General features: G+C 46.7%; 1 protein-coding gene and 1 long non-coding RNA gene across 6 annotated transcripts in view; one reads left to right on the top strand and one right to left on the bottom strand.

Annotated features, from left to right (window-relative positions):
* The window catches only part of NT5DC3 (5'-nucleotidase domain containing 3), a 58,619-nt gene extending 53,025 nt beyond the window's left edge, over positions 1-5,594 (bottom strand). For 4 of the 5 annotated variants that reach the window (XM_042845497.2, XM_008177012.4, XM_042845496.2 and 1 more), the window contains exon 1: positions 5,271-5,594. In XM_042845497.2, the coding sequence (XP_042701431.1) occupies positions 5,271-5,469 (199 nt within the window). In that variant the 5' untranslated portion in view covers positions 5,470-5,594. The remainder of the gene's footprint in view (positions 1-5,270) is intronic. The other variant, XM_065565219.1, reaches the window with a different exon arrangement.
* Positions 5,595-5,986: 392 nt separating this feature from the next.
* LOC101941547 (uncharacterized) lies at positions 5,987-20,779 on the top strand. Its single transcript, XR_257328.4, has 4 exons — positions 5,987-6,113; positions 8,212-8,307; positions 8,721-8,848; positions 20,645-20,779. It is a non-coding gene; the product is annotated as an uncharacterized LOC101941547 (long non-coding RNA).
* Positions 20,780-21,114: the final 335 nt, after the last annotated feature.

Here is a 21,114-nt window from a genome sequence, read left to right as displayed (position 1 = left end):
CTTGACAGAAATCCCTGTTTCAGACACAATACATGCATTTTTGACACCTCTATAAATATGTTTTCATTTTGTTTTGTTTTTACTGCCAGTATCCTCTTCTTTTAGTCTGCACCTCTTTCCCCACCATTACTTAGTTCATCTGCTGTGCATTAACTGTTTTAACTTTGGTTTCAAGCACATCAGGTATGCGTAGAAGCACGAAAGATTCAGCAGAAAATCACACAGGGTTAATCAAGTGTAGGATAGATAAAGCAACACAAGAAATGGCCCATGGTCTGAAATCTATATTAGGCTTCAGAAATTACTGTGTATTTACCCTTTCAACAGTACACTTACATAAGAACATTAGAACGGCCATACTGAGTCAGACCAAAGATCCATCCAGCCCAGTATCCTGTCTTCCGACTGTGGCCAATGCCAGGTGCCCCAGAGGGAATGAACAGAACAGGTAATCATCAAGTGATCCATCCCCTGTCGCCCATTCCCAGCTTCTGGCAAACAGAGCCTAGGGACACCATCCCTGCCCATCCTGGCTAATAGCCATTGATGGACCTATCCTCCATGAATTTATCTAGTTCTTTTTTGAACCCTGTTATAGTCTTGGCCTTCACAACATCCTCCGGCAAGGAGTTCCACAGGTTGACTGTGCAGTGTGAAAAAATATTTCCTTTTGTTTGTTTTAAACCTGCTGCCTATTAATTTCATTTGGTGCCCCACTAGTTCTTGTGTTATGAGAAGGAGTAAATAACACTTCCTTATTTACTGTCTCCACACCAGTCATGATTTTATAATCCTCTAACATACCCCGCCCCCCCTTTGTAGTCTCTTTTCCAAGCTGAAAAGTTCCAGTCTCCTCATACAGAAGCCATTCCATACCCCTAATCATTTTTGGTGCCCTTTTCTGAACCTTTAACAATAGCAATATATCTTTTTTGAGATGGGGTGACCACATCTGCACGTAGTATTCAAGATGTGGGTACACCATGGATTTATATAGAGGCAATATGATATTTTCTGCCTATTATCTATCCCTTTCTTAATGATTCCTAACATTTTGTTTGCTTTTTTGACTGCCGCTGCACATTGAGTGGAAGTTTTCAGAGGACTATCCACAATGACTCCCAGATCTCTTTCTTGAGTGGTAACAGCTAACACTTGCACCATTAATTCCAACTCAGGCAAGTAAAGATAACATAACAGATAATTATTCTTCCCAAACAATGAAGTAAACATTGATAGTGTGCCATTAACCCCCAATTTCCTAACCCGAGAGTGTGAAAAGACCTCTCTCTCTCTCTCTTTCAGCAACAGTGCATTCAACATGGCACAGTTATTTCTATATTTCCTCAGTGTTTTTGCCCAGAGTTCATTTTATAGATATTTCATGGTTGCCTGAAAGCTGTAAACCAAGCTATTATAAACAGATTTCAGATATTAACTACATTGTCTGCCTGACATACCCCAAGCCACATACTACTTAGGCCAAAATGACTTAACGTAAGATGATTAATCGGTCCTGACTGAACAGTGAAATAAAAACTAAATGTCAGCCTATAACAAACAACCTCAATCCCCAAGTGATCCTGAAAATACTTTACCTCTGCCTCTATAGTTCCATCCAAGTATTTACAGACCTCATTCCCCTAACGTAGGCCAGGCCTCCTCAGCAGCACTGAGACAATGCCTCTAAAAATATTTCTGGGTGGGATTTGCAACCAACATGGATAAGGTGTGCCAAAAAAGAGCATAAAGAAAAGATCCAGAACCATATGCGGCATGTATGTTTGCATGACCTCTACGTTTCTCCACCCAAAAACCCCCTGAAGTCCTTTGAACTCTCTCATATATGACGAAAGTGCCTGCAATTATACATTTGAGTGTGTGATTTTAGCACTTCTGAAAGATGGGAGTCTGAAGTATTATCCAGAATGATTATGCCATCGATAGCACAGGGCAAGCTTCCCCACATCTTTCTCTCAATATGCCTGAAGCCTGATGCTGAGCAACAAACTCTACTTCAGTCGCCAGACCCCATTCAGTCCTTGACTTATCCAATGAAGCTGCAGACATGTGCACCTTGGTAATGCTCTACCTCCCCCGCCCCCAATGATAATGTGGGCAGAGGGAAATAGACTGAGCCCACCAAAATAATTTCACACAGGCCAAACAGCCATCAGATGGTAGTGACCGAAAGTGGTTACTAACATTTTATAATTGTAAGATGCTTCAGAGAGCATGCTTCTATATAATGATGATATACCTGTGTGACTGAGGTCACTAGACCTTCAAATTCTCAGGTAGCAACTTAGCCAGGCTGTTAAATAATAAAAATACATAGCTTTTATATAGGGCTTTTCATCAGTAGATCTCAAAGAGCTTCACAATCTTTAATGCATTTCTGTACCTTACACAGGCGTTCTGAGGAACAGTATTATCCCCATTTTACAGATGGGGAACTGAGGCAGAGAGAGGCTAAGGGCATATCTCCAGTGCAATAAAAAACCCACAGTACAGCCGTGGCTAGCCCAGGTCAGGTGGCTCAGGCTTGCAGAATATAAAATTGCAATGTAGGTGTTCAGGTTCAGGCTCAGGCTCTGAGACTTCATAAAGGGTCAGAGCCCAGGCCCAAACATCTACACTGCAATTTTATAGCCCTGCAACCTGAGCCCTGCAAGCCCAACTCAGCTGACCTGGGCTCTGAGACCCTGTGCCACAAGTTTTTTATTGCAGTGTAGACATACTCTAAGGCAGCATTTCTCAAATGCGGCCACCATGGCCACATGCAGCCACCAACGGATTTATTTCCAGCCACAACAGCCTCCAAAGCATGGGCAGAGATTGGAGGGGCATATGCGGGTCCCCCCCCAAGTTGTGTATGTTGTTGGAGAGGGCACAATTTAAAGGTTCAGCCACTCCTCAAATAGCTTGAGTCATGGCCCTCCTTACCCTCAGTCTCCCTTTGCGGTCTGCAGCGGCCCCTCCCTGCAGTGCCCAGCTGTTGTTCCTGAATACTTGTTACCAAGGACAGCCAGATGTGCCGCCTTGATGTTTGCGCTGGAGCCGCCAGCAGGGATCGGTGCCCTGCACTGCGCAGCCTCCTTGGATGCTCTGGGCAGCGCCTCTGGAGAGACATGGGACCAGTGTGCACAACGCCTGAGGCAGCTCTTGTCAGTGAAGGTAGCTGTAGCGTTCAGTTGCTGGTGCGCTCCCCTGGGCAGCTCCCCCACAGCTAGGGCACAGGGAGCCTGGGACTCCACAAGCAGCCAGTCAGTTCCAGATCCACCTTCCCTGGGGCGGGCTCTCACTGAAGGGCCGTAGGAGGGACAGAGAGACGGGTCGGTGCCTTGGATGTGTATATGTGCGTATTTGCTTGTTTTTCCATCCGCTAATTGAGTATTTTAGGGGAAATTGTCAGAGTAAGAGTTGGTGGCCGCACTCTGGGGCCATCAAAAAAAATTTTCGTGAAAACCCCTGCTCTAAGTGACCGACCCAACGAAGCCTTGTTCCCTCATCTTCAGAAAACTGCCTGAAGTTACTCTGCACAAGCCTACTTATCATCAACTTTTGATTCCTTGCTTCAATACCTCAGAGTTATTTACCAGAAGTGGGGACATTCCGCTGCAGCAGTCTTGGGGTTAAATAGTAATTAATTAATTGGACTTGTAGCCAAAAGAGAACCAACTAAAAGGTCACTTCACTCTACCACTTTTGGAACGTGACCCCTTTGCAGAAGGGGCCTCAAACAAAAAGATCACATATACACACATTAAATTAACTCCTTGCTTTTCTTATTTGTTTAATTTAATTTTGTCTAGTGCTACAATGGAACAGATTACAAAACAAATACACCTCTACCCCGATATAACGCGACCCGATATAACACCAATTCGGATATAACGCGGTAAAGCAGCGCTCGGGGGGGGGGGGGGGGGGCGCGGCTGCATGCTCCGGCGGATCAAAGCAAGTTCAATATAACATGGTTTCACCTATAACGTGGTAAGATTTTTTGGCTCCCGAGGACAGCGTTATATCGGGGTAGAGGTGTACGTAAAAAGTTTTTATCAACTCTGAGCTACACCACAGTAAAACATTTTCTTTCAAAATAGTTTTAAATATTTAAAGTTAATAGCTTCTAGTTCAAAAATGTAATTAGAATGGTTCACAGTTACTTCAGTATTTGTGGTCTGAAAAAATACAGATGCTGCCCAACATTTGTTGATAGTTCAGTCTTCAGACTCTCTTATCAGTTTTAATGTAGTCTCTTATCTCTGATAAGATAAAAGTGAAGTCACCCATAATTTAAGATGATTGTGAAAAGAGGCTATTGTAGTTTTCATGAAGACAAAGCCAACCACATAAATCAGTCATACTAAAAATACTGTATTTGAGGAGCTGCATAACAGACTTCAGTCACATCACTATGCAGAGTCATATTTTAGCTATCTGCAACTAGTTACAATCACCATGGTGTAAGGCATCATTTGGCAACTACAAAAAGACACAAAAAACCAAATGGTAAAAACAAAATGCATTTTTAAAAACTATGCGTGATAGAAAAGCTCAACATGGACTCAGTTTACCTTCAATTTTCCACCTGAACCCACTATCTTGTGGAAACTTTATTTTTCCTTCTGTCTTATATAGCAAACATAATACTAGCTAGTGCAGGTATTTCTAGAAAAGCTAAAGCACAAATTTTATTTTGAGTGAAATGTTTTGGCCTTTAACTGACTCATTCTATTTCCTATTGGGGAAGCATCCACTTCACAACTAGCACCCTTAAAGCAACTACTGAAGCAGCTAGCTTTATGAGGTAAGGCTCCGCTGCCACGGACACAGGCTCCCTGCAACCACAAGTCCAAATCCTAGCAGGAGGCAGTCAGTCATTTCCTTCACCCTTCCCAGGTTGGCACCAAGCACCAGGAAGTTTGCTGAACATGGAGGTTTGGGGAAAGCTTTTGTATAAGGACTCAAGGTCCTCCCTGCTCCTCAAGGGCATTAATGGTGGTGGGGTGCACTACCCAGGTTAATGAAGTCGGGCTCCCCCGGTCTGGCTACCGCTCTTCACCCCAGAGCCTCGGATGTACTTTGGCAAGAGAATCACCCAGAGCCGCCTGGCCCGTTGGCAGGGCAGCGGAGGGGGTGACAGAGCGGTGCCCTGCGGCAGCTGCTGCCCACGTGCCCGAGAGGGGGGGGAGGTGCCCTCTGGCCCCAGCACGACATTGATGCTGGCGGAAGCCCCAGTCCCGGGGGCTCTGCGCGGCACTCACCCTTGGTCACTTTCTTGGCCTCCTTGTAGCGAGCCCACAGGTAGCTCTTCATGTCCACGGCGGGCGCAGGGGGCGGCGGCTGCTGCTGCTGGGGGGCCACCGTGCAATGGGGACTCGCTCTGGCGGCGCTGCAGCAGCAGAGCCCGGCAGCAGCGCGACCCGCCCGCCCTGCGCCCAGCAGGGAACGCGCCGCCGCCATGCCCGGTGCTGCCACCCCCGAGCTGCGAGCGACTCCTCGGCTCTGCCGCCGGGACTCCCCGCAACCACCCTCTCGCCCCGCCGCAGCAGCGGCAAGCTGAAGTCACTTCCTCGAGCCCCGCCCTTCCCCGCGCTGACTTTCCAGGGGGGCGGGCGAGAGACCCAGGCGCTGGGCTGACAGCTGCTGGTGCAGCCCAGCCCTAGGAGATGCACGTGTCGCACCGCCAGCGACTGGGGGGAGGTGGGACGGGCCAACGGCGGGGGAGGTAGGGAAGGCTGCTACCGAAGAGGGCTCGGGTTACGATCCTCGCTTAGGTTTTGCACATGATCCACAAGTGGTTTGGCTTCGGCTCTCTCCAAGCCCTTAAGGAGAGTTGGGTAAAGGCACTCCCCGGGCAGCCCCATCCCGTGCAATGGGCCAGACTCCAGAGACAAGCAGGGGCGTTCCCAAAACTAGCTGAGCAAAGAGAGTGCTTTGCATAACCAGAAGCCAGGGATGTGTATCAACTCCTCCCTTACCCGCAATGCTGGGCACAGACGCTAGTAGTGGTAGATGTCCTCAAGCAGTGTTTCTCAACCTGGGGGTCATGACGATCTTAAACTGAAGCTCCAAGCCCCAGAGGGTTGTGGAAGCCCGGAGTTAAGGTAGAGGTTTACAATTTTTTTTCTAGTGGGGGGCGGTCGCGGGGTCACCAGCACAAAAAGGTTGAGAAACACCATCCTAAGGTGTCAGGCCTGAACCTGTTTTTCTCCAGGTCAGGCACAGACCACCCCACCTGCCTTCGGTTACCTGAATCTGGAAGCCCAGACACAAAAACCCAACTGCACACAGTGGAGTTCAGAGCCTGTTTCTATAAAAGAATGGGGGGGATAACTCAGTGGTTTGAGCATTGGCCTGCTAAACCCAGGGTTGTGAGTTCAATCCTTGAGGGGGCCATTTAGGGAACTGGGGTAAAAATCTGTCTGGGGATTGGTCCTGCTTTGAGCAGGGGGTTGGACTAGATGACCTTCTGAGGTCCCTTCCAACCCTGATATTCTATGATTCAGTGTAGTTGTAGCTGTGTCAATCCCTGGATATTAGAGAGACAAGGTGTGGTAGTGTCTTTTATTGGACCAGCTTCTGTTGGTGAGAGAGACAAGCTTTTGAGCTACACAGAGCTCTTCTTCAGGACTTCAGGACTGGTGTGGCTCAAAAGCTTGTCTCTCTCACCAACAGAAGCTGGTCCAATAAAAGACACTACCTCACTCATCTTATCTCTCTCTATATAAGAATATTAGGGTAGGATATGGGTACAGACCAATGGGCTGAAAGGGGATGGGAGACTTAAGGGACTTCAACAGCTACAATAAAACAGTAAAAATAACCCCAAATAATTCCTTCCCCCACCTTCAGAGGGGCACAAAACCTAATCCCACCAGTGGTGCACATAAAACTGAGATGCCCTAGCCAGTTGGGGTAGCAGCTCAGGGGCTGCTCAGTCTGGACCTCTAGCGTGGTGGGGTATGTTGCTTCTCGGCTACTCAGCATTCCCCCTTCCACCAGGACATACACGAGTATAACTTTGCACCATCAGGCCCAGTCTAGCAGTGCCCATCCCATGTCCTGTTTCCCAGGCTCACATACAGCTACATCTAGGGAATCACAGTCCTTCCTTTCCAACAAGGCCCCCACGCCCACACTCCTGCCAAGATGGCACTCTCACCCCACTCCCTGACTCCTCCTAACTCTCCTGGAATCCTCCCACTTCTTGCCCCTCTAGGCCATTGATCCTCCAGCACTTGGCTGCTCGCACTGAGGTGCCATGTGCTGACGTATTACATTACCCCTGCTTTTAAAAGGATGCGTCTGTCCATTCCTCCTGCCCCCGCCCCCAATCTGGCTGAAGCTACTTCAAATACTCTTTAAGCTACTTGGGCGGTCTGCTCTGGAGTTCTGAGACTGGAGCCGGGGGGTGGCAGGGTCTCAAGAATGCTCTCTTGCTGAGCCCTGGCCTGAAACCACCTTGAGCGTTTGCACGCCCTCGTTATCCCTATCTTCACTGAGCCGGGGTACCTACTCTAGGCTTTCTAACTCAGGAACATTCCTTCGGGTTGCACGTTGGAATTGCCGGGGCTGTAATAGGGGACCCCCAAGAGTATCTCACCCAGTGCTCCTGTGTATGATCAGTGTCCTTGTGCCATGAATTCACAGAGGGTTTCAGATGATTGTAATGAACCATGAAAGATTGTCCACACATCTCTGAGGACAGCTTATATAGCACCCCATATAGTTTCCTGATGACTGTAAACAGATGAATAAACTTGACACTGCCCCTTTCTTTTAGTCTGTTCTCACACCCACACCAACTCTCCAGGCTCAGACATCTGTCTGGTGACCTTGAGATCATAGTATTCCTTCTGTCTTTGTGTGGCTCTACCCTGATGCCTCTTAACAGTCTGGCTCACAGAACTCAAGAACCTGGCTACCTGTAGGACATACTCAGATGGATTGCCAAACTCTTCTGATACATCTATCCCAGATATAAGTTCAATTGGCAGGCAGGTCTCCTGACCAAATAACACCACATAGAATGTATAGCCCCTACATTACTGGACACTGCTCCAAAAGACCATCATAATATAGGGGAGTAGCTCGTTCCACTCACTTCGATTGTCTTAACCAATTATCCACCTTAGAGTGGAAAGCTGAAATAGCTGCCAGATGTACCTTGATAGAAGTAACAGCCAATCCTTGCTGTTTCAGGTACAATAAGTAATTTAGTATGTGTTGAATTGAAGAACAGAATGACTATACTCCAGAAAGGCACAATCAGATGGAAAAACGTCTCCACTTTGAAAGGTAAGTAGCCCTATAGATGGCTTTCTATTATTTAGAAGGATATCTTGAACATCTTTCAAGCAAGATTGCTCCCTAATATCTAGCCAAGGAGCATCCGTTAAATGAAGAGATTGCAGACCATGATCTTGGGAGATAAGATACAAGTCTAGTGGAAGTGAAACTGGAGGTTTCAATGAAAGCACCAGAAGAGTGGAGAAACAGTGCTAATAAGTCCGTACTGGGGCTATGAGTTTGACTCTGGCCTGATCCCGTCTTATTTTCAGTAATACTTTTTGAATGAGTGGGATTGGTGGGAAAGCAAAGAGGAACCTGTCTGACGATGTTAGTAAGAATATATCTATCAGGGAACAGGGGCTGTAACCTTGCAGGGAAAAGAAATGCTGACGCTTTCTGATGATCCTTGTCACAAATAGGTCTTCCTGGACAGACTCCCACCATTGGAAGATGTCCACATCTGGTGACATCAGGATGAAAAGACCACTCTGGTGATTCGTAAATGATCTGCTCAGATATTCTGCCAGATTGCTTTGGACGCCAGTAGGTAAGAAGCTTCTAGATCTATCAAATTGGCAATGCAGGTCTCCCAAAGCAGAGTTGCCTCTTGACAGAGCAGAGAAGAGTGGGGCTTCTCCCTGCTTTTTGAGGTAGAATGTTGCTGCTGTGTTGTCTGTGACGACTAACAAGCTGTTTCTCTTGATGTGCGGCAGAAAAACTTGGCACACCAACCTGACAGCTCTCAGCCCATTGACGTTGATGTATAAAGTTCAGTCTTCTGCAGACCATAAACCCTGAGTCTGTACACAATCCAGATGGGCCCCAACCACCCCAAGGCAGAAGTGTCCATTACTAATGTGAGTGTTGGTTCCAGGCGGGCAAAGGGAACACACATACATTGGCCAGACTTGTCCACCAATCTAGGGAGGCGAGGATGTGAAAGGGCACCCTCCTCACTGAGTCTAGTCTAGATGATGACAGCTTGGTGAATAGACTGAGGCTAGCCAACCTTGTAGAATTCTGAGGCACAATCTGGTATACTGAACCAAATGCCCTAGGAACTTGAAACAGTTTTGTGTCATTGTGACCAGGTGAGCTTTGAGATCTACAACAACTGATCATATTGACTGAAAACTCAAGTCTGGAAGAAAAGTTCTGGCTTGAGAGGAGTCCACTACAGCCACTATCAACTCTGTTCTCTGGACTGGAGACAGGAGAGACTTCTCTGTATTGACTAATAGTCCCAGAGAATTGAATGTTGACTGGATCAGAAACACACTTAACAGTTCCTGCACCCTGGATCAGCCCTTGACAAGCCAATCATTCTGGTAGGGATAAACTTCTACTCACAATCTTCTGAGGAAGGCATCTACTACTTGTAGAACTTTCATAAAAACCTTGGGAGCTGCTGATGGGCCAAATGGTGGTATGGTAAACTGGTAATGCTTTCAATTGACAAGAAATCTAATGTACTTCCTGTGAGCATGATTGATCACCACATGGAAGTAGGCATCTTATAAGTCGAGGGTGGTATACCAGTCTCCAGGATCCAGGGAAAGGACAATAGAAGCCAGGGTGACTATGTGGAACTTCATCTTTTTTCAGAATTTGTTGAGTTGACACAGGTCTAAAATTGGTCTGAGACTGCTCTTTGCTTTCAGGATTAGGAAATAGCAGGAGTAAAACCCCTTCTCTCTGTGACACTGTGGAACCTCCTCCGTGGCACCTGTCTGAAGGAAAGACTGTACCTCCTGGAGAAGGAGCTGCTTGTGAGAGTGGTCCCTGAAGAGGGACAGGGAGAGAGGGAGGGAGAGAAAGATGGAAACAAATTGGAGGATATATCCCACCTCTACAGAGCTCAAGATCCACTGGTCTGTAGTAATTCAGAATCAAGCACAGAGGTGGGAAAGACAGTTTGCAAATGCAGGGAGATAGGGTCTGGAAATATGGAGACTGGTATGGCATCCTCGACTGATCCATCAAAATGGTTGCTTCACACTTCCAAGGTATCTAGAAGGGCCAGGAACTGGAGCTGAAATCGAAGGAGGGGGAGGCCTGTGCCTATAACCCCTAGTTTTCTTTTTTGACAGGTCTTGATGAGGAGGCAGAGCAGGATAACAATGTGTCTGCTGAGGCCAATAGTGCTTTCTCACAAGGGCAGGTGTGTACAAACCTGACTTCAAGATGACCCTTGAATCCTTAATGCTATGGAGCTTCCTGACTGTCTGGTCTGAGAAAAGAGAAGGACCTTCAAAAGGCAAATCCTGAATAATATTCTGGACTTTATAGGGGAGACCAGAAGACTGCAGCCATGAGGACCTCTGTATGGATACCACAGGAGCTATGGTCCTAGCTGCTGAATCTGCTGCATCCAGCCCAGCCTGCAATGAAGTTCTTGCTATTAATCTGTCCTCGTTCACTAGGGAGGAGAACTGTCTAGCATTCTCAGGGAGCAGATCTTTGGCCCAAGGAACTGAAACAGCAGTGACAGAAGTTAAGGAGGTGCAGCATGAGCTGCTATCCATCACACAGGCAATGAGAAGACTTCCTGACCTCCTCGACCTGAATGCCTAAGTCTGAAGCCACCCTCTTTAACAATTCCTGATAAGTCTTGTAGTTGGCCGAAGGGGGTGATGTTGCCTCCAAGGAAACCGCCTTGTCCGGAGAGAATGAGGATGAAGCCAAGTCTGGAAGTGGTTGAACTTCTTGCATAGGATGCTCTTCTGGCTCCTCAAGTGCCTCTTGGTGATGTTTGGCACCAGTCCCAGTACTGGACATAACTGGGTTGGTTCGGTGCCAGGACTCACTCAACCTGGGCAAGGGCACTAAGTAGGCATGACCAGGGGAGGATCTAGAACAGGGGTGGGCAAACTTTTTGGCCCAAGGGCCACATCTAGGTATGGAAATTGTATGGCGGGCCATGAATGCTCACAAAATTGGGGATTGGGGTTCGGGGGGGTGATGGCTCCAGCTGGGGGTGCAGGCTCTGGGGTGGGGCTGGGGATGAGGGGTTGGAGGTGCAGGAGGGTGCTCCGGGCTCGGAAGAAGGGGGTTGTAGGATGGGAGAGGGATCAGGGCTGGGGCAGGGGGTTGTGGCGCAGAAGGGGGTCAGGGGTGCAGGCTCCAGGCAGCGCTTACCTCAAGGAGCTCCCAGAAGCAGCGGCATGTCCCCCCTCTGGCTCCTACGTGGAGGCTAGGTGGCTCTGCGCCCTGCCCGTGGTTCCCGGCCAATAGGAGCTGCGGGGGTGGCGCTTGGGGTGGGGGCAGCGTGCGGAGCCCCTTGGCTGCCTCTGTGTGTAGGAGCCAGAGGGGGGACATACTGCTGCTTCTGGGAGCCACGCAGAGCCATGGCAGGAGCGGGGCAAGACCCGACCCCTCTTCCTGGCTGGAGCCCCGGCAGGAGCTCGAGGGCTGGATTAAAACATCTGAAGGGCTGGATGTGGCCCCCCGGGCCATAGTTTGCCCACCCCGATCTAGAAACTAGGAAAAAACCCTAGGGTTCCAAAGGACGGCACCCCAGTGACCTCCTGGCCACATTACCGTAATAGTTCCTGTTGTGGGGTCACGAGGGTATTCAGAGAAGAAGGATCTATGTGGGGACCTGCAGGGCCTGCTCCAAGGCTGAGACATATATAATCCCACCTCAGCATCTGATGGAGAAGACTTCCCTTCCATTGACCATGGAGGGGCTTCCCCTGGTTGGAGTCTCTCTGGAAGACTTTTGCTTCTTCCTAGGCACAGGCCAGGACTCCAACAATCTTGGTGGTGTGCTTCTGACTGAAGTAGCAGCACTCGGCACTGACAGGACAGCTCTGAGGGTGGTCTCAGCAGCGCTCAATTAACGGGAACTTCAGCTTAGCCTCCCTATCTTTTTGCATCCTTCTCTTGAATTCCCAGCATATTTGGCACCAGTCCTTCATGTGCGCTTTGCCCAGGCACTTAAGACAACTGCTGTGTGGGTTGCTCACAGGCATAGATTTTGAGCAGGAAGCACATGGCTTGAAGCCCGGTAACCGGGGCATGCCTCGGTGACAGCAACAGAACCTCAAAACAGGGAACAACAATAAAATCAAAACTCTCTTTTTTGTTTTTAAATGAGAAAAATTACTAAAACTGGCAAACTATAACAACTACTGACTACAACTAGACTACATACACAAGGCTGAGAGAAACTGTTCTAACAATGAACCAGGGTTCTGTAACGGGGACACTCATCTCTTGAGCACCTCCTGCTGCTGCATGTGGTACTGCAGTCCTTTTCCTGATCCTGGTGCCCCCATAAGTTGTGGACCTCGTTTGGTGGGTGTTCAGTGCCTCGGCCCTCCAGCCGGGTCACAGCATCAAAATGAACCCCTTCTGGGGTAACGAAAGGCCAACAAAATTGTCTGTCTGCCCTCACCATGGTCTTCAGCCCCAGCTCTGGGCCCCTTAAATTCAGTCCTTTGCTCATGCTTCTAAACAAGCTTGGTCTCCTTCTTGGGGTTTACACCACTTCACCTGTGGTTGGTGGGAGAACTTGGGCCCGCCCACTGCTCCGAGTTCCAACAGCATCCGTGTACCACTTACTGTAATCCTCGGCTGCTGTTTCCCTGGGTCTCTTCCCACCTGGCCCCTTTATCATCACCCCTTACCTTAGGGTTAAAGTCCTCAGGTTCTCTCTTGTCCCAGCTTAAGCAAATGCAGCCAGAACCAAACTCCGGTTATCCCTCAAGCTCCTTTGGTCAGAGAGGATTCCCTTCCTCGGCCCTCTGGTTCTGGCCAGGAACTGACTTGCTAAGGCCCTGAACTCCTTTTATCTGAGCCTGCTGGGCTCTGATTAGCTGCAGGGATCCCACTGCAGGCTCCAAAGAATACTTGAGGGCATCTGTTAGGTGCTTATAGTCTTGCCAAACCTCACTGCTAAGTCTCTGATAGGCTTCCCCTATGAGCAATAGACTCAAAAACTTCAGCTTAGTAGACTCAAATCACCCAGTCAGCTCAGCTGCCATTTCAAACTGATTATGCCAATCACTCCTACTGCACCGCACTATAAAGTGCCAGGTTAAATATGGGCTCTGGAATCCTACTTGGAGGTGACATATCGGACCCTTCCAAGGGGTACCCGTTCTTCTTCATCACTCATTTTCTTCCTTTCAAATGTCTAATGACAAACACACACATGTAAAACATCTCTACAATTAAGAAAGCAGTTTATCTTTCATCTTATGGTCTGGACCACAGACGTCCACGTAGCTCAGTTGAGGGATAACCCCCGCAATCCCATCATTGCCACCAATTTGTACCAAACTCTCCCTGCTTCTCTGCACTGGACATAGGTGGTAGTAGATGTCCTAAGGTTACTTTCCTGCACTCATTTCTCTCTGGGTTGGGCACAGACCCCCTTTGCTTATGTGGATCCAGAAGCCACTGGCACAAAAACCCAATTGCACACAAAGGAGTTCTGAGACCATTGATATAAACAAATATTTTGCAAGGAAATGGGTACAGACCAATGGGCTTAACGGGGATGGGGATATAAGGGAATTCAACAGCAACAGTGAAACAGTAAAATAAACAATAGAACAATCTCTTCCCCCACCTCTGGGAGCCTTTACTCCCCAGATGAGGCTTCTAATCCCACCGGTGGTGCATATAAAGCTGAGAAGCACTAGCCTAGTGTAATACACTGCCCGGTGACTGCTCAATCTGGACCTCCAGCCTGATGGGGTACATTGCTCCTCAGTTACTCAGCTTTCACCTTCCATTAGGACACTAAGTCAAAAGTGCTCAGCACCGAGGTAAATCCAGGAGTGTCCATCACATGTTCCATTATCCGGGCTCATGTGCAACCAGGGAAACACAGTCTTTCTTCCTTTCCACCAAGGCACCCACATGCACAAATTCCTACCATGATAGCTCCTCCCAATTGTCCTGGAATCTTCTGGTTTCTTGCCCCTCTAGGACAGTGGTTGTCAACCTTTCCAGACTACAGTACCCATTTCAAGAGTCTGAAGCTTGAGCCTCACTGCCAGGGCTCAACCCCAAGCCCTGCCACCTGGGGCTGAAGCATGTAACTTAGCTTCATGGGGCCCCTCTGGCATGCGGCCCCAGGCAATTACCCTGCTTGCCATCCCCTAATGCCGACCCTGGACTTTCAATCCCATCCCATGCCCCCCAGGTTTAGAAACACTGATCTAGATGAGCTGATGTACCCCCTGGTGTATCCCTGGTTGAGAACCACTGCTCTAGGCCGTTAACCCTCCCAGTTGGATGCTTGCACTTAGGTGCCATCTAGTGGTTTATTACAGATGATTCAGGTCAGAGATTCCACTGAAGTTCAGTGGAATAGTTCTAGGTTTTTTACCCATCATTCATACCAAGTGAAGCATTCACAGAAAAGGATTTTATACAGCAGTGTATTGGAAGGCAGGCCAAAGCTGCTTAGGAGGATTTGAATATAGGCAATGTAAAAATAAATAAATCATTTTTAGTGTCAAAGTGAAAACACAAGTTCACATAAATAAATCATTTCAGTGCCAAAGCAAAGCACTTTTTCTCCAGCTTCTTCCTCTTCTCATCCCAAAGCATCTTTACAGACATGGGGAGCAGTACAACATTGCCATTCATTCCTCTCCATGACTTGTTCCTCCAAGCCCAGCAGGGGATTGGTCCTGCTTTGAGCAGGGGGTTGGACTAGATGACCTCCTGAGGTCCCTTCCAACCCTGATATTCTATGATTCTATACCATGTCCTGCCATCTAGTCAGTGGCCAGCAGATCTTGGTTACATTTGCATTATTTTCTTTGGCCTCCTATCACCTGTTTGTCTTCTACAGTGTGCACTGTAATCTTTTCGAGTGCAGCCAATCCCATAACGTGACTTTACATCCTACTTTTCTTCTAACTTCTTCATGTGTCTTAAAATCATTCTACTGTACACCTGCCATCTTCCGACAAACTCTCATCTCTACTGCTTCCAGCCTTCTGATGTCTGTTTCATTTAATGCAGCTGCTATGACATTAAATACTTGGAGAATTCCATTTTTATATTCATGTTAACTGTACGCCCTCTTTCTTTCTCTTCATATCTAAACTCAAATTTAGTCTCTTCGGAACAAAGTGTCTCTCTCCAATTCGAAAAGACTTGGAAGCAAGTCTGAGTTTTGTTTGAAGTAATGGCAGTCAAATTTGTTCTACCCAAACTGAGACAGAGTAACTTTGCAGTGATTTCTGATGTCCAATAAAATTTTATCTTCAACTGTGTCAGTTTAGTTTCTTTGTGTAAAAACAAGTGGAACACTAAGTGTGGGAACTAAGCTACTGGAACACACATAAACTTCATACTTTCATTGTTAGTCAGATCTCCCATCATGCCATGTGCTGGCTAAGGCCTCTTTTTGACATAATGCCAAAAACCACGTTAACAATGTAAAGGTAATTTTTTTCAGCCAACTTAGTATTTCTCAGGCTTCCACTCACACCTGCTCATACTGATCACCAAATGTATGAAGCTTAAAATATAAGCATCATGTCAATATGTAACAGAAATAAAACAATTCCATAAAAAAATCTAGATACTGCTTTAAAATCTCCTTCTCCATTATGATACTTAGCTCTTATAGCATTTTTCATTCACATCTGTAGACCTCAAAACTATACAGTGGAATTTTAAAAGTTTAATGAGTACTACTCAAATAGATTAACACATAATACAAAAAGGTAAAAAACTACATGTGGAGAAGGGAGAGCAGGGGCTTGGGCACTTGGGAGAAAGAAGTTCAAAATTCCAGATGCAGGATTTAAAGTGTTCTCAGAACCTTTATTAACAAATTATTTAAACAAAGAAAAAGAAACATAGTCCCCTCTAATAAAGTAAAACATCAAAATCAAGCTTGTTCAGATACAGTTCCAGATGACTTTTGACACTCAGCATGACCAAGAGTTGCTGAGCCCTCTCCAGGTGTCTCTTCTTCCTGACCCTCTGAGCTTCAGTGAATTTTTCATGCAAGTTGAAGGCTACATCTACACTACAGCTGGGATCCACGCTCTGAGATCAATCTACCAACAGTCGATTTAGCGGGTCTGGTGAAGACCCACCAAATCGACAGCAGATCGCTCTCCAGTCGACCCCTGTACTCTACCCCTGACGAGAAGAGTCAGATAAGTCGACGGGAGAGTTTCTCCCATCGACCCCCCGCGGTGTAGACCCCCAAGGTAACTCGACCTAAGGTACATTGACTACGTTATTCACATAGCTGGAGTTGCATAGCATAGGTCGACTTACTGCGGTAGTGTAAACATAGCCTATGAGGTTTCAAGACACAAGGCGACTCCCAGAATTCCCTCTCTTAAAGTGACCATGCACATTATTTTCCCTATGCAAAAACAGAACATCAAAAGAAAAAAAATCCACCTTTGATGTGAAGGCCTACATCAATGGGTGGACTCTTGCTGTGTCATCCCCAGTCAGGTCTGGCTTTTGAGACCCATCATTCTCGAGCCGTGGCTGCCTAAAATTTTGCAGTTCTTCTTATTAGGTAGAAGAAGAAGTTCTTCCTTGTAGAAGCGTTCTGATATCCTAGGGCGGTGGTTCCCAAACTTGTTCCGCCGCTTGTGCAGGGAAAGCCCCTGGCGGGCCGGGCCAGTTTGTTTACCTGCCGCGTCCACAGGTTCGGCTGATCGCAGCTCCCACTGGCCGCAGTTCGCTGCTCCAGGCCAATGGGAGCTGCTGGAAGTGGCACAGGCCGAGGGATGTACTGGCCACTGCTTCCAGCAGCTCCCATTGGCCTGGAGCAGCGAACTGCGGCCACTGGGAGCCGCGATCAGCCGAACCTGCGGACGCGGCAGGTAAACAAACCGGCCTGGCCCGCCAGGGGCTTTCCCTGCACAAGCGGCGGAACAAGTCTGGGAACCAATGTCCTAGGGAATCATAAGTCCTCTTGTTACACATGAAGACCAGATACGGCCTTCACCAAAAGAAACAGACAAAGGAAACTCTCACCTTTTGCTCTTCTGTTCTCCTTTAGGTTGATATTGTGATAAGGGATTCTGGTTGGTACATTATTACAACCCTCTGAAGGAGAGATAAGGAAACAGAAAAAACACAAACATAAAGAAGACACAAAGCAAGAGGAAAGAAAAGCTTATAATTGAGCATTTCCTGACCCTGTGTACTTGCTTTCATTACTGATCTTCCTTCTGCTGAGAGAGAAGTGCTATCCTGCTCTTTCTTGCTGTAACAGCTCTCTGACCCAGAGATAAGAACCATCCACATGAACTATCACTATCAGGGCCCCCACATAAAAACATAAATGATAAAGAAAACCCTCTTCAGCTGTATCCACACTACACAGACTATACCAGCATAGCTGTGCCGGCACAACTTTGCCAAGATAACATCATAGTGTAGATGGAAGGGGTTTTTCCTATCAGTGTAGGAACACCACCTATCCAGACAAAGTTAGCTACTTTGATGGAACATTTGTCTATTGATATTGCTGTCTATGCTGGGGATTAGGTCGGCATAGCTTCAGCAGTCAGGGGCATGAAAAGTCACTGAAGACCATTCTGAAGCCCTAATTTCAGCTTTGTGTATTGTAGACCTGTCCCCAACCACTAATTAATCACCTGCAACAAAATAAAAAGACCTTAGAATAGGAGTGGACAGCCACCTTACTGCAAAGGATGGACCACATTCATCCCTAAATTCAACTAAAAACAATACAAATCGGCACATTGTTCTTTTACTGCAGACAATAAGTCAGCCCAGGATGTCTCCAAGTCCTAAATATACAAATACTGAGAACAATAATCAGGTCAAGGTGTGACCAGCACAATCTCAAATAGTAATCCCCAAAGGAAAACTAATGCAACATAAAGTAAAAAGGAGTAGGAATAGAGAAGTTAGTATTTTTCTTTGCTTGGGGGGAGGGATAGCTCAGTGGTTTGAGCATTGGCCTGCTAAACCCAGGGTTGTGAGTTCAATCCTTGAGGGGGCCACTTAGGGATCTGGGGCAAAATCAGTACTTGGTCCTGCTAGTGAAGGCAGGGGGCTGGACTCGATGACCTTTCAAGGTCCCTTCCAGTTCTAGGAGATGGGATATCTCCATTAATTTATTTATTCTACTGGGCATGGAGTGTTGACACTGTGAGGTGGTCATTCTGGGAGAATTCGGGGTCAAGTAGTATATGTCCTGGAGAAATATTCAAGTATCATGTTTTATAAAGTTTATTCCTATTACAAGTTTGGATAAAGACAATAAGACATGAGAATGTAACATAAGATGTCAACAGCCCAGGGCCTATTTCTCCTCTGTCTTGCACCTCGTGTAGTCATTTACCCCTGTGCACATTACCAAATCAGAATGCTGGCATTCTATGCTCACTTTGCACCCATATAATGACTGTACAAGATGAAGGCAGTGGATAATCAGACCCAAAATTTGAAATTCTCTTTTCATGCTTCTGAGAGTCTGCTGTTAGCCTGAATGGCCTCTTGGTCGCTGGGACAACTTACATGAAAGTGTTTGCAGAATTGTTCCCACTGTGGTTCAGATAATTTGCTTTTGTAATATTTGCCTAACAATAACGTATTTTGACTAGGGACAGATGTCCCAATTTTATAGGGACAGACCTGATTCAGGGTTTTGCCTTATATAGGTGTCTATTATCCCCCATCCCTGTCCCAATTTTTCACACTTGCTATCTGATCATCCTAATTTTCACTATGCAAAAAAACTTTGTCTCGTATTCTGCTAGCTACAGCCTCCTTTTATATATTTGGCATAAGCTTGCTGCAGAAGGCTTTTTTAAGTCAATGGGTTATTCACATGAACAAATTTTTTCATGCTTGCAGAATAAGAGCCTGTATTACCATGTAAGGCATCATTATTTAAAATTACCTTATTAGACAAATGTCTCTTCTTCCATAGTAGGCCTGATTTATGACTCAAAAGACAAATATTGGAGAAAGTGTAGCAACATGAATTGTTATTATTTCATTTTCTTTAACCTGAACACAAGGATAACCAATTTGGAGGGCAAAGAGTGTAATTTATTTTTAAACAGCATATGATACACCTCTACCTTGATATAACGCTGTCCTCGGGAGCCAAAAAATCTTACCGCGTTATAGGTGAAACTGCGTTATATCGAACTTGCTTTGATCCACCGGAGTGCACAACCCCGCCCCCCACCCCCACCCCCCGGAGCACTGCTTTACCGCGTTATATCCGAATTCTTGTTATATTGGGTCGCGTTATATCGGGGTAGAGGTGTAGTTAAATAAAAATAAGGAAAAATGAACTTGCAATAGCATAACTTTTAAAATTAGGAGAGAGAGAGAGAGAGAGAGACATTTAGACATAATTGGTGAGAAAAATCAGCACCAGAAGTTTCACACAAGACATATTCTTTGAGGAAGGATCTCAAGGAGGCTGCTTGGTAGAAAGAGAATAAGAGGCAAGCATTAAGTCTGGCCTTAAAAATGCCATGAAGCAGTATTTATTTTGTGCCAAATTCTGCCCTAACTTTTACCCTGTGTAACCTCACTGAAGTCAGTGGAGTTATATGGGATGTAAGTGAGGGCAAAATGTTGGTTTTGTAAAAACAATACAGAGATAGAATGGCTGCAAATGCAGTTCAGTATTATGCACATGTATTTAGTGCTGATTCAGTAGTTTTGTGAACAGAAATAAATCGAACAGAGGGACATATACTACACTTCATCTACACATGCAGTTTCTGTTGCCATCACTGAAGGTTTAGTATATAGATACATCTCTACCCCACTATAACGCGACCCAATATAACACGGGTTCACGTATAGCGTGGTAGCAGTGGGGCTCCGGCGGCGCTTTAAAGGGTCTGGGGCTCCGGCTGCTGCGGGGAGCCCTGAGCCGTTTAAATCACTGCTGGAGCCCTGCCGCCCCTACCCTGGGGCTGCGGCAGCGGGGCTTGCTGGCGCTTTAAAGGGTCCGGGGCTCTGGCTGCTGCAGGGAGCCCCGGGCCCTTTAAATCACCACCAGAGCCCTGCCACCCCTACCCCGGGGCTGTGGCAGTGGGGCTTGCCGGCGATTTAAAGGGCCTGGGGCTCCCCGTAGTGGCTGGAGCCCGGAGCTCTTTAAATCACTGCCAGAGCCCTGCCACCCCTATCCTGATATAACAGGGTTTCAGCTATAACGCGGTAGGGATTTTTGGCTCCCCATGACCGCTTTATAGCGGGGTAGAGGTGTACCATGTGATCTGCGTGTCCAAACATAAAAACATCTTTGTGATCTTTTAACATACTTTATATATAAACAGAAATATGCAGGACAAATTACATATGCAGTCATATCACTATCTAAATTCTTTGTTTTTCACAGTTTTGATCATATGGGATATGATCCTTCAAGTTATCGAAGTTACTGCAGTTTGCTGAGCACCCTCAGTTACCATCAATTTCAGTAATTGTTCAGGCAACTCAGCACCTCAGAAACTGTGCATGTAAGTAAAGCTACTCATATGTTTAAGTGTTTACAGATCAGCCCCTAACCAGTTAAAGGAATTCATAATAGATGAGCCTTTAAATGAGAGCTAAGATTGAGCTGATGCAGACACTGTAATTAATTAAACTCCCACAAGGGAACAGTAGGTGAAGTGCAATGATAGGAAAACTGAAAATGTGTTATGCAACTGCTATGCTACAATATTCCAAGTAAAGCAACATTTTAAGCAAAAAAGCTAGCTGACAGATTGTATCACAGTGATTTATTACAGCTACAAATGACCTTGGACTGAGAAAAGATTGAACAAAGGTTATGTAGAACCAATCTGTTGTGGAAAGTCTGCTTTC

The sequence above is a fragment of the Chrysemys picta genome, chromosome 1, assembly GCF_011386835.1.
Source record: "Chrysemys picta bellii isolate R12L10 chromosome 1, ASM1138683v2, whole genome shotgun sequence".
NCBI classification, from domain to species: Eukaryota; Metazoa; Chordata; order Testudines; family Emydidae; genus Chrysemys; species Chrysemys picta.
The sequence above is the reverse complement of the archived record's forward strand: the minus strand, read 5'-3'. Positions and strand labels throughout refer to the sequence as shown.